The following is a 14,112-nucleotide window of genomic DNA, read 5'->3' as shown; positions in this document are numbered from 1 at the left end:
GCCCCTGTGCTGAGCTGTGACTCGGAGCCAGCCCCGTGCTGCTCTGCCCTCGTGGGGAGTGATTCACCATCTGCTGATGCATCGTCACACAGAGCAGGATTTGGGGCAGGAATGGAGGTGGCAATCACTCCTGGGACTCCTGTGTAGCAAAAGACACGACACAAGGAGGAATCTGCAGAAATCAACGCTGCAGTGTTTGTTACAGCTTGAAAAGTCTTGTTAAGGAGGGGAATTTATAGGTTTTATCACATAATTTTTGGGTTATTGTTCCTTTTCTTACACAGCTAAATACATTTGTAAAGTAAGAATCATCAGTGGTGCTGTTGGGAAGCAGAGCTGATGACAACAAAGCTGTAACTTTGAGCTGCTCAATTTGCTTTAATAACATCAGTGCTGGAGCTGCAGCCAGGGGAAAAAAAATCTCTTTAGAGAAAGAGATTCAATAAAAAGTTTTTATCGGGGAGCTGGTGTCTTTCTGGTGACAAAACCAGTTTGACTGACTAAAAAAATTACCTCTGGGGGTGTGAGGAGATTTTCCTAGGGAATTTAAATGCCACAAGGTATTCTCAGCTTAAAAATAGCAGTGTGTAGGTTGAAAAGAGTAGCTGAGAGGTATGTGCTGTAGGTTGGGATTTAGGAATACAGATGTTCCCAGATTTTTAAAAATGTACTTTTTCTGATTTAAAAATTACTGTGCTGCAGCTCAGGACCGTATAGTTTGTAATTATAATCATTATGTTATTCAAAGCAGCTTAAAGAATCTCCTGATAGCTGTTTGAAATTTTAAGCAGATATTCTTTTTAGCTGCACTGAGCCCGTGTGCTTCCTCCTGTATCTGTCCAGGTTTGGTTGATATCAGGAGAAATGTACATTGAAATGGTGTAAAAGCATTCCAGATCCAAGAGGACATGAGCCTGGCAAGCTGTCAGGTGATGCTGTCTGGCTTTTTGTGGACTTCTATTAATTCCCTTTCTTGCTTGCTAGCTTTCACTAAATTGAAATGATTAATAACAGCCACCAGATTATTACCTCGTGCTGCCTCTTGCTCACTGTTCCTGAAGTGCTTTAACCTCATCTTGTGCCTCCTCCTCTCCTTCTTCCCCTTTTCACCACAAGCACATCCAAGTTTTTCTAACTTTCCCTTTAATAACCTATGCCTTTCTTCCCTTTTTTTAATTTTTTTTTCCTTCTAAACTCTTCCATATCATTAAATTCTGTTCATGCAGAGGAGGTTTCTCAGGCCAGTTTTGAATTTTCTTGATTTGAAGGGCAGCCCAGGTGAGTGCCTGGGTGTTTGCTCAGCCCTCCAGGCTCCTGGGCAGGTCTGGAGCCCTGAAGTCCCTGCAGGGATGGAAATCCAGCTCCTGCCACCTCAGCTGGGCTGAGAATGGAAATTCTGGGCAGGTCTGGAGCCCTGAAGTCCCTGCAGGGATGGAAATCCAGCTGCTGCCACCTCAGCTGGGCTCCCTGCCTGTGATGGGAGGCAGAACTTTCCTGTTCTGTCCTCCCTGAACCCTCCTTTCCTCTGGATTTTTCCTTCCTTTCATCTCCCCCCTGTAGAAAACTTTTCCATCAGATTTGCTGATCTATTTCTGGCCCAGTTTTAAGCTTTTTAAAGTCCTGTTCTCCTTCCACAAGGTTCTGGAAAAGTCCTTTCAGATATTTTATGGGCACAAAAGTTCCCTTGGTGCCTTTTTGTGTTTCTGAGCCTCCTTTGAGACTGTGCTGCCAGGTTCTCCCTCTCCTGGGGAGCTCCATCTCCTTTTGGGATGAGTTGATCCATTTTAGGGCTCCATCTGCTTTTTTCTGTGCCAAAGGAGTCCCAGCCCTTTGCATCCTTGACTTGCAGGTCTTCAGCATCTCAGTTTCCAGCCCTGCACATTTTCTGTCCCGTGAGGTCAGACTTTGGCCAGGGCACACGTTCAGAGCTGTGGGAGAAGAGAGCTCCGTGTTTTAAACTTGTTTACCTTTCTGCATTTGGGGTTTCTGACAGACAGGGCCTCTGTTAAAGGTAATTTAAGTTGAGAACATCACAGTTTGCTGTCTTGGAATAAAACCCTGCCGCAAATCACATCTGCATGTTAGCAACTCTTTTGTGCTGCTTTTCACTCTGTGCATTTCAATAAAAGCTCAGGCAGATTTTTGGTAGCATTGAGAGCCATGTTCTCTCTGTGAAAGCAGAACAGCAGTCTTATACCTCAACATGAATTTTTCAACCTTATTTGAACATTTTTAATAAATATTACGTGCTTCAAACTCAATTTTCCTACTTAGGTATATTAATATGATGAATTTTATTAATATTTCTTATTTTCTCCTTATCTGTAAGGTCAATAAGGACAGATAATCTAAATATAGACTTAAGAAGTTTGTGTCTTTTTCCCCTATAAATACATAAAGTTTCTTTCTGTAAATCCATGTAAGTCTTTCCATCATTTTTAGAAAACCATAACAGCAGAAAAAAATTTAAAAACTCAATTGTTTTTTGTAAGTATATAAGAAAACATTAGACACCCTCAAACCAATGGGGATGCAGGTTTTTTTTCTTTTTTTTTTTTTTTTTCCTATCAAAAGGAACACATCTAAAACAGTTTGGAAGCAAGAACACCAGATAAGTCAAGAAAATGTTTCCTGACAGCTGGGTCATGTTGTAAAGGGCAGAGGTTGCATTTTAAAATCTTGCTTTTCATATTTTTTTTAAAAAAATCTGCTCGGAAATCTTGCTCTTGTAAGAAGCAGGCAATTTTTTTCTAGAATTTATTCCTAGAAAAAGAACATTTTGCATTAATTTATGTATCACTTTTATCCCATCTCCTTTCTGTGGAGTGTAAAATGCAAAGGCAAAATTTTGGGAAATTCTGATGTCTGATTGACTTCTCACCTGGGCCAGGGGATCCCCTGGGGCTTTAGAGAGGCCACGTTGAATCTCAACAATTAACAACTCAAAAATCAACTCAGAATTTCCTCCACCCTCTCAAAGACTTCAGCTTTTGATGAGGTCTGGCAATTAATTCCTCTACTCCTAAAATTCCCTCCTCCCTTCAAACACCTCTGCTCCACCTGAATTTGTCATTGTCTGATGAAAGGAACAGAAAAGAAAATTAAATGCATTTAAAATCTTGTTGTTTTCATTGGGTTGTGGAGGACTGTCTCAGGATTTTAAGTCATAAACATGATTTTTTATTCAGCGTGGAAACTTGTCAGATTTAGGGACACTTTCCAAGAGCTTGATCTAAGTTCAATCTGCTTCCCTCAGATTTTCTTTCATTGTTACAAACAATTTTCTTAGCTGGAATAAAACAAATTTTTCTGAAAAAATGAATTCTTTTATTTGATTGTGCTTAATCTATGTGGTATCTACAGGTAATTCCTTTTATGTTAATGATAATGTCTTGCATTATTTGCATGCTCCGTGGTGCCTCTTATGTGAATGTGGAGATCAAACACAAAATTAACCTCACTGCTCAAGTCAAGGAATATATTTATTTTTTTACCTGATTTTGCTTAATCAAGATTTTTTTTTTTTACTGAAGGGTCTTGGAAATATTACTCTGCAGCAGCTCTTTTTAATTTTGTGCAAGCTGGACTAAATTTCAACCATTTAAAAAGAAAATAAAAGCAGTGTTTGACTGTGGCTAGGTCAGGCCATGTTTCTTTTGTGAGAAATAGAAGAGGAGGTTGGCTGTTAAAAAACAGAATATTCATCATATTTAATTCTAAGTCACATCTAATGAATAAAAGGAGGGTGAATTCTTGTGTTACACCTGCTGAAACAGAATTACTTGCACTAGGAAACCATTTAAAACAATCAAAAGTGAACCTGCTGATTTGCAAAAGGAATCTGAAAATCCAACACAGCCCAGTTGAGATGATTAAGGTTAAACAGAACAAAATTCATTAGTCCTTCCCAGAGCCCCATTCTGCTGCAGGAGGAAGTTGCAGGGTTGGTTTCTGAGCTGCGTTTGAGGCTGGTAATGAGCAGCTGAAGGTACTGGACTTTAAAAAGTTTCCTAATTTCCTGCTTGAGTGCTGTAAAAGTGGTTTTAGTGAGGTTCTCGTGCTGAAGGTTCAGGTGGGCCAGCAGTGGAGGGACAGCCCTGCCAGGGCAGCCCCTGCCCTTGGGAGGAGCCTTTGCCCTGCCCTTAGAAACTCAGGGTAAACTACAGAGAACTTGGCTAAAAACTCCCTTTATTTTCATTTTCTTCCTCTCTTAGCAGCTGTTCAGGCTCATCTTTATTCCTCTGACTTTTGGTCGTTTTGTTATTGTTCACATGCAGGAGTAATTACTCAGCTGGTTAATGGATTATGATGCTCCAGTTTGTAATTTAAATACAGAAATCAACCTGGCTGTTAATTCTCTCTAGCAAGAGGTGACGAATAAACCAAATTAAACTTCAGTCAGAAGTGGAAGCAAAGTTGCTGAACCCTCTGGTGCCTGGGTGAGGTGGAGAAGTGATGTCAAATTCCTGTCTGGTCCCATTCCTCATGGAAAATGGGAGCAATTATTCCCAGGTCCCCCAGGAGAGGAGGCTCTGCTGGCCGGGCTGAGTTCTCCTCTCTCCCTCCAGTTGGGATTTCTCTGGAATGTGCCCTTGGTTGTCCAGGATTTCTCCATGGTGCTCTTTCAGTAAGGACAGCTATGTCACTTTCCTTTGGTGAATATTATCTATTTAAATTTTAATTGCATCCAAGTTTGAAATAAATAATTAGCAGATGTATATAAAGTAGTTCAGAATTAACAGTTCAGAACAGAGTGGTTCTCTTAATGCTGTTTTGCTTTTGGCAGCAATAATGTACTTGCAGTTCTAGAAGCATCCCACTGCATTTCTCTGTAGAGAAGACTGATGAATTAATATCAGGGAATTGTTTTTACTCAGTGTTCCTTAATACATTCATTATCAAATTGAAATGCTGATAAACTCAGTTGACCCCACTGTTTTTTCAACAAGTGCTCCCTGTGTGTTTAGTTCAGAACATTTAGAAGTTGTGTTGAAAATTGTTAAAAAAATTGTGTTAAAACAGTTTAATTTAATCTGGCAGGGTGTTAATGTGAATTTAAGGCCATTACTTTGCATTATTTAATGTCATTCATTGTTTTAGCCCTTCCTGTCACCTACAGTATTATTCTTCAGTATTATTCTTATTCTTCAGTATTATTCTTATCCTTATCCTGCAGGTTTTGGTGGCTCAGATGAAGCTCTGAGTCCTCTATCACATAACAGAATTGGTGCTTTCTCCTTCCATTTGTTTAGTCTGGGTTCACCAAGGATGGGTTGCTCAGTAGAAAAATTAAAAGGACTAAGATTTCTGTCGATTTATTTCCTTCCTCTTTTTCACAGAAAAAAAAAAATATTATTTGTCCTTTTCCTCCATTCTGCCACATTTCATCAGCAGGCAGTGCTTGGAAAATCAGCTCCATCCCCTCACCTTGTCACGTCACAGCAAATTTCAACTCTTGTGGTACACCCGACCTTCCCTAAACCGATCCTTAACATCTCTGCAGGGTGTGGGACTGCAACAGGAGGAGCTGAGGATGAGGGGGAGGCCGAAGCTGGCTGGATTGAAGGTGCTGCCATCCTCCTGTCTGTCATCTGCGTTGTCCTGGTCACTGCCTTCAACGACTGGAGCAAGGAGAAGCAGTTCCGGGGGCTGCAGAGCCGCATCGAGCAGGAGCAGAAGTTCACCGTGGTGCGAGGGGGACAGGTCATCCAGATCCCCGTGGCAGAGATCGTGGTTGGGGACATTGCACAGGTCAAATATGGTGAGTGCACGGCCTTTGGAGCCTTGGTGTGCTCTGCTGGCCCTTCCCAGTAGCACGGGCAGGGTTAGGGCAGGTTTATGTGACGGAAAATCAGTATTGGCCATGCTGAGGTGACACCTGACCTGTCAGGGCAAAAGGAGAACGTGAAGACCTGCTCTAAAGCTGCACTAGGAAGTCAATTCAATTGGTGGAAACTGCTTTCACTGACCAGGACAAGGACTGGTCAGTTTTCCAGTTCCTTCCAGCTTTCTGTATTTGTCCTTCCAGCTTTCTGTATTTGTCCTTCCAGTTTTCTGTATTTGTTCATACAAAGGTAATTCTCTGTCATGGAGGATTACATTATTCAGATTAATTTCTTTTCATTTCTGTCCAGTTAGGGGCAAGAGGACGTGTTTTTAAATGTTGTGTAGAAGGGAATTGGGCCTCTATGATCATTAGAGGTTGAGTTGCTTCAAATTCAGACTGATCCCTCAGGTCAGGTGCCTGCTATTTCCATGCCATAGGGAAAGCCCTGTGCTCCAGTGGAGTGAAAGATTCCTGCAGGAGCTCTGTGTGCCCTGGAGGGAGTTGTTAATTCCAGCAATATCCCCCTTCCATCAGCCATCACATTTCTCCTGGACTTGCCTAAGGGCTCCCCGAGGGGGGAAGGGGAAAGGGCAGATCAGCTGTTAATTAGCTGCAGTTAATTCCTATGAGGTCTGATGGAGAAACCTTCAGGTGATGTGAGGAGCACTTCCCTGCCAAAGGCCCATGATGGAGATATCCGCTGTGAATTAAATGTGATACATTTGGATTCTGGGACAGCATGAAGCAGAACATGGTTGCAATAAAAGGCCTTTCCTGGCTGGATTGCAGTACTGTGGCTCGTGTGGATAGAATCAGGAGTAATTCCTTCCCTTCTTTCATTTCACCTTTTCATGCAATTATTTGTGATTTTATAACAAAAATCATTGGGTAATTATAAAAGCAGTCTCATGGAGGTTTTCCATTGCCCTGTTCTGACCACAGGTGACCTCCTACCTGCTGATGGGATATTTATTCAAGGAAATGATCTCAAAATCGACGAGAGCTCCTTGACTGGAGAGTCAGACCAGGTCCGCAAATCCGTGGACAAAGACCCAATGCTGCTGTCAGGTAAGATCTGCCCCATTGTGGAAACCCAGGACACGGAATATTTCTCTGTCTGCCCTGGCGTGCCCTGACCCCCAGGGCAGCACTGACTTTGACCCTCAGTCATGGAGAAAGTTTCCAAGACTTCAGGATAGACTGGAATCCACAAAAGTGTGAAATGGATTATAGAGAGTAGTGTGGGTGTATCACTTGGTGAGGAATTGAGGTTTGGGGATTTTAGTATGTTGTAGATGGAAGCTGGATGGAGGGCACAGGGTGTTGTCCTGGGTTTCTTCTTCATGCTTCTTCTTCCTTCTTCTCCATGGGTTTGGGTGGCATTTTGTAATTGGGCAGAAAAGTCCACATTGCAGCTCTTTCGGATCAGTTATTGGGTTAAAAGGGAAAATAATCTAGGTGTCGGTTCTTAATTGGATAGTTTAGCCTTAAAAGACCTTGTAACAAGAGATTGTGGCCATTTTGTGCCTTCTAATGAAAAGCTGCAGAACTCAGAGCAGTGAGACTGTTTTACTGATAAGAAATAGTAAACACCTGAGTGCCAACATGAGCTACTGTCTCAAGCGCCTGCAATCCAGACCCAGAGACACCCACAGCTGGTACCCCCATACCTCATCCCATCCCCTCTGCCTGCTGCTCTGCCCTCTCCAGGGGTGCAGAGATCAGGCTGGGCTCTGCTGAATGCCTGTTTTCCTGCCAAAGCTGCTCTGGGAGCCTAGGAGCCAATGGCTCTTTTTGGAGGATATTTTTATCCACCTTTGTCGTCCAGTTCAGGAGAAGATTCCCTCAGAACAAAACACAGGGATACAAATAGCAAGTCCTTAATTAAAAGGTATTTGGAAATAGTGACACATCTTAAAGGAGGCTCTGATACATTTCTGAGGAAGGTTGCAGTGTTTTTCCTTTCCAACTGAACCAACCAAGTCTCTGCTGGCTTTTAAAGATATTTTCTGATCTTTAGGTTTGAATGGATTTTTTTTTTTTACCTAATTTGTGTATTTGTGATGTCCTGCTGAAACTGTTTTCTTGCAGAAGATAAACTTCATTAGTGATAGCATTTCTTTTAAAAAGAGAATCTGATGGTGATGGATGTGCAGCCTGAGGTTTGTGCTTAAGCATTAATTCTTGGTTGAGAAGAACAGGGTTTATTTTGGTTATGTGCTAATATCCCCCTCAATAAAGGTTTATAAAGTATGACAAATCTCTCTATATACTTTCAGAAAGGCCTTGCATAATTTTTTCACATTTAGTTTAGCTCTCTGTAAGCTGTCTTGCCTCCCTTCAGGCACCCATGTCATGGAAGGCTCTGGGCGGATGCTGGTGACTGCTGTGGGGGTGAATTCTCAGACTGGCATCATCTTCACTCTGCTGGGAGCTGGGGGAGAAGAGGAGGAGAAGAAAGACAAGAAAGGTAAATCTCCCAACACCAGGACGCTCCAGAGAAAGCTCCTGGGCTTTGTGCAGCCAGAGCTCTCCTCGCTCTTGACAAATAAATGTGATTTTTCAAACTGCCTTTTTTTTATGACACATTTTTATCATCACATGTCACACAGAAAAACAGCAGAAGCTGTTAACCAATAAATCCATTGGATAACATGATGTTTTTCCAGTGTGAAGCTGCAGGCTCCCAGTCCATACTGAAATGCAAGGGAATACCTGGGCATGCTCCAGTGGCTGTGGCTTCTCTACATCAATCCATGCTCACCTACAGTTTGCTAAGATTTTGTGCTTTTCTATCAATTCAATATTTTTCCCCAGAGAAAAAAAAAAAAACCCTTTGGCCACGGAAATAGCATCTGTCTTGGAGCTTCAGGACTAAAATAAAGATAAGCTGTGGCTCTTTGCTAGCCTGGATTGTTTAATGCCAGTGACTGACTTGAGAGGCATTTTAATGTCTTCAGGTGTAAAGGTCAAGCTAAGAATAGTAAAAGCCAAGAATGTAGCAGTAAATGTTAGCAGACAGTTTTACTTTCATGTTCTGCATCAGTTAATGAAATCAAGAAGGCTCTTTGGGCTTTTCACCTTATTACAGTGTGATGTCATAAGCATTTGCTAATTTATGGGCTGCACACTAAGCAGAAACATGATTTAATGTCTGTCCTTGCCAGTTTTTCTTCACACAGTCTTGTAAATTGTTCTGCTTCCACAATTTCATTCCAAGTCTGTCCTAAGAATAGTTGTCTTTCAGACACGATTAAGGGCCAATTAATACAGGTTCTCCAGACATTTCTGCTCTTTCTAGTGGTGTTCACTATTAATTTTAAAAAAGCAGTTAAATTTTTACTGAACATTTTATTTGCTATCTGTCAGGCAATATGATTCCACCTTTTTTTTTTTTTTTTTTTTTTTTTGGTTCTCATCATTTTGTATGAAGCTGCAGATAGGAAGGGCCAAATTCAAATGGTTTTCAGGACCTACAATTTCCATTCCTGAGTATGTTCAACAAGTGTCTGCCTTTGACTCTCTGCTGCTTTGAGGAAATCCTTTTTTACTAAATGAAATGTTTACCATTTCATTTCTGCACAGAAATGCACAGAAATAGCTGCCAGGCACGGGGTGCTCCAGGAGAATTAAAAGGAGAAAAGACTGAAATTTCACAAAGCAAAACTCTTTTATGCCAGTTTTGAGCAGCACCTTGGAGTTTGCTCTTGCTGTCGTTCAGAGCCTTTGTGTGGTCTGGAGGAGAGGAGGAGCAGCTTCACCCCTGTGTGATGGGAGAGCTCCCTGTGCTGGGTTTAACTGGGCTGGCCTCCCTAGGCTCTGCTCAGGACACTGTTGGCTCTCAGGCTTCACAAGCAAGAGCCTGGAAAGGCAGGAAAAGAGAAATAAGGGAGTTTTCTCCACATTGTGGCTGTAACTTACCCAGAGACAGAGATTCTTACATAGGTGTGTTAGAATTTGGGTGCAGACACAGAATTTAATCGAACATGGCTCTGTAGAAACAGCTATAATATAAAGAATCCACAATACAGAAAATTCCTCCACATCCTCTGATGCAGCTTTGTGCTCATGCCTGATCAGAGCTGGTGGCAGATGGAGGCACCAACTCAAATTAAAACCTCTGGACCACAAACCTGCAGTTCTCAGAAATCCTCCCCCTTTCAGTCCATGTGGGTGTGTGCTTTTATTGTTCATTAACACTTTAAAAATCACCGTGCAGGTGTGAAACAGGAGGAGGAACAGCAGCTTCCAGGTAGAGTAAGAATTGTACCCCATCCAATGATGCAAATCAGGGGGGAACTGCTGATTGAAATAATCATCTTTGAATCAGTCAAGTTGAAATTATAAAATGATTTCGAATCAGCAAGATTGCTGGTGCCAAATCTTTTGGTGTGCAGGCATTATTGGTGTTGCAAATCTTCCCGTTCAGCTGGAATAATCAGCTGTTCTCCAGAAGTAAATTGCAAAGTATTTAATGTGGAATACTTGATTTGCTGTTAGCAGCTCACGCTGTGCTGGTTGGGGTGGGGATCCAAACGGAATAAAGAACAAACACGAGTCACCAAAACAGTTTAAGTCGTTGCCACCACAGTAATCAAATTTGCAATTGAAATTTTCCTGAATGCAGTTGCACAGGGGTGTGTTTTTAAATCCCGGGAGCTGTTTATTTGCTTCTCCCAATTTGCCATTTGTAAATAAAATCAGTCCATTCTTCTGCAGTACCAGCCCAGTACAGCACAAAATAATCCCTGTGGGGCAGGGGCTGGAGCAGTTTGAGAGCCTCGGCCAGGATCCATGGGAGGACTTGGTTCTGTTGTGAGCAGTTAACCACCAGAAACAAAACAAAATAAATTCTAGCTATTGTTTGCAGAGACTAATTTTATTGAACTTCTCTATAAAAAACACAGTAAAATGATAAGACCTTCTTTAAGCTTTTCACCTTCCTGTTAGGAAAGATTTCTTGTCCAATTTTGTCTAATATGTGGATAATAACTGAAAAGAATAAGAGGATTTCTTTTCTGATTCTTCATTCATGTCATCACAAACCAGGAAATGTCTCATGTCAATTATCTGGATTTAAAACAACCCCTTATTCTCCTCAAGACTATATTTGCCTTTTCCACATAAAATATAGGAAAATTCCATGTTTCTACTCACATCAATAAGCATTTTACCTGGGGGATGGCAGGACATGGGTTGAGCCCTGTTAGACTGGGCTGCATCAGCGATGATAAATCATAATGTGCAAAATTATTTAAAACATAAAATATGTACCATTGTGCCATGTAGAAGTATGTTCAGATATAGATATAATACATTTTAAAATGCAAATTTTAAAGCTACACAAGCACTGTGTAAATGAACTCCAAAGGAAACATTTCAACCACTTTAAAAATGCATTCATTACATGAAAGTACAAAAAATAAGACATAAAAGGACTAAAGCAATGCACACAAGACTGTGTACATTCTGTTCTCACTGACTCCTTTAACTTTGCTAAATGTGTTTCATATTTATTTATCTTTTGTTATTATTATTGTTATTGTTGTTATTGTTATTATTATTTGAATATTCAGCTTGCTTTGTGACACCTTCCCAATGCCACATTGCTTTGGAAATTTGTGTTAATTAATTTCAAGCTCTTTGATTTTGGGAGCAAACAAAGCCACGAAGGCTTTTCACTCTGTCACGTGTATTCGTTCGCGTTGCTGTTATTATTTATTTATTATTTATTTATTATTTGCCGTTTTGTTTTTATGGTTTTTTGTTTATTTTATTTTTTTTTTTATCCATTATTGCTCAGTAGATTCTTCCCATCCCTCCTCCCACCCTCCTCCAGCCACAGATGGTGCAGCAGGTGCAAATGCCACTGATAATGCAAATGCCAGCTTAGTCAATGGTACGTCACAACCCCCGGCTTGTCTGATTTGATGGATTTCTCTCCTGACTGTGTCAAATTCCCTCTCCCCTCGCTGACCTGCACAGATGTTGTGTTTGTGTGACTGCACTCTGAGAGATCCTGCTCCACATGCTCTGCAGGAGCTTGGCAGAGGGGCCACAGGGATGCTGCAGCCTCATTCCCCCAGAATTCAGCCTGGCAGAGGCAGAGCTTGGAATCATGATTTATTTGCCATTCAAACCGCAGTTAAAAGAAGCAGTTATGTCAGGCCAGTTCCAAAACTTTCAGGCAGATTCACCTGATGTTTTATTATAAAGTTTCATTATTCAGCATAGATCTGGAGAAGAGCACCATGAGAAAAGGGATTCTCTCTGCTTCTCCTCTTTTTGACTCCTAATTCCTCACACAGTTCTGAGAGAGCGCTGGGGCCAGGGATCTGCCTCCATTTCAACCAACACTGTGTTAGGAACAACTTTTGCTGTTTTCAGCAGAGGGACTGAGAAGTTTTGTGGATATTTGTGTGAGCCCTCAGTGACTTGCTCCTGAACCTGCCTGTGTAAACTGAACCCAAACCAAACCATTCCTGCAGTTTTGACTGTGCCCCAGCACAGATTCCTGACCCTGCTTGTTAGCACGCAGATATTTCAGTGGCTCTCCTAACAGTCAGATTCCAGTGTTAAATTGGATTGATTGGGTCAATATTAGTGTAGGCATCAGCTGTATTTTGCTGCTAATCAGATACATGAGCCTTTATTTGCGAAGCAACCTTTCCTTCTTGTGCAGAGCCAAAAATACTGAGTAAAGTCATTCTACTTTTCATCATGTTGGTGAAAGAATTTTTTTTCCATGGAGGTTGCATTTCACATATGAAATTAGAGTTTCTGACAGCAATATCAAGTGCTAAACAAGGAACAGGATTTACTGCTGTAGGATCTTATTTAAAACAGTGACACAGGAAATCTTTAAGCCTATTTTCAAATAATTTAAAAGAAACATATAACCAGATTTAAAACCATTTCTGGAAAACTAGGATTTACAATCCCTACATCTCCTTGCATGGCAGGGACCTCCATCATCCTGGTTCCAGATTCCTTAGAGGAGTGAATTGTAAGTGTTTTATTCTCCATTGCTGTGAGTGTGCTGAGGTCCTGACACAGAGCAGCTGCCCTGGGATGTGTCCCAGGCCAGGCTGGACACTGGGGCTTGGAGCAGCCTGGGACAGTGGAAGGCGTCCCTGCCATGGCAGGGGTGGCACTGGATCCACTTTAAGGCTCCAACCCAAACCATCCTGTGATGATTCAGTGATAATTCCACTTTGGTGAGTGTAGAACAAACCTCCCTGCAGTCCCCCTGGCTGCTCAGCACTCCTGCTTGTCCCTGCCAGCTGCAGAGGAGGGATGGGAGCAGAGCTCAGCCCCTCTTTGCTGGTGCCCAGCAGGTGCAGAACGAGCCCTGGGCTCTGCTCAGAGCTGGGGCTGCCTGGTAAATCCCTGTTGTGTTTGGGCTTAATGCTGAGCTTAATGAGGAAATTGAGTTCCAGGGGATATTAGATCAGTGTCAGGATTAGGGATGTGATTTTCCATCATCCTCTCTCCAGTCAGGAACAACAGTAACTGCCCATGTTTATCCTGGAGCTGAGAGATACAAGCTCAGGGCTTTGCAGTGGGGAGGGAATTTTTTTTGTGCAGTTAAGGATGTTTTGGATTTTAGTTCCTCTGAGACGAGGCAGTTCAATATTTCTGCTGATCTTTGATCAACAAGGGCAGGAGAGGCTTTCCACAATTCAACTGCTGGGAGAAAGACAGGCAAACACAGGTCTGAGTGCTTTGGAATTATCTGGGAAATGGGCAATGCCAGATTTCTGGTAATTTCAGCAGTTAGCACTGCTGATTATGGTGACTTAAATGCTGAAAATGTAGATATGGTTTGGAGGGGAGAAAGGAAGGAGAGATAAGTTAAAAGTAAGGACCCCAAATTCACCTGCATTTTCCTCTGGTCTGGATGAAATAAATATTTTTTAAAAGTCATAAAATTCTTCCTGAGGTATGACTGGAAACAAGAATTTTACCTAAAGTAATACCTTTGTGTAGAAAATACCTTAAAATAAGAATTAATACTTATATTCTTGAATAAGTAGCAAACTCAGGAAATGTTGCTTGAAAAATCAACTAATTACATTCCAGATAAAATATTTTCATTTTTAATTGTCAATAAACAATTGACACAAAAGAATGAGTTTGTTGTCAGCCTGTGAGCCTGTAGTGATAAATTCATTTACTTTGTGACCCAGCCTGTGTATTATGTGCTGTACCAAAGGAACTCTTATAAATTCTTATAGATGTTGAGTTTTAGGAGTTGAGATCAAAATAGAGAATTGTTGCTTATC

The 14,112-nt window shown here is 41.5% G+C and overlaps 1 protein-coding gene across 1 annotated transcript in view; it reads left to right on the top strand.

Annotated features, from left to right (window-relative positions):
- The window catches only part of ATP2B2 (ATPase plasma membrane Ca2+ transporting 2), a 388,824-nt gene that overhangs the window by 297,306 nt on the left and 77,406 nt on the right, over window positions 1–14,112 (top strand). Inside the window, exons 6-9 of the mRNA XM_041427564.1 lie at window positions 5,504–5,761; window positions 6,770–6,895; window positions 8,172–8,297; window positions 11,631–11,726. Coding sequence (XP_041283498.1) covers window positions 5,504–5,761; window positions 6,770–6,895; window positions 8,172–8,297; window positions 11,631–11,726 — 606 coding nt within the window. The remainder of the gene's footprint in view (window positions 1–5,503; window positions 5,762–6,769; window positions 6,896–8,171; window positions 8,298–11,630; window positions 11,727–14,112) is intronic.

Source organism: Onychostruthus taczanowskii, unplaced genomic scaffold, assembly GCF_017590055.1.
Source record: "Onychostruthus taczanowskii isolate IOZ18803 unplaced genomic scaffold, ASM1759005v1 scaffold116, whole genome shotgun sequence".
Lineage (NCBI taxonomy): Eukaryota > Metazoa > Chordata > Aves > Passeriformes > Passeridae > Onychostruthus > Onychostruthus taczanowskii.
Note: the sequence above shows the minus strand (reverse complement) of the source record. Positions and strands in the feature narration are given on the sequence as shown.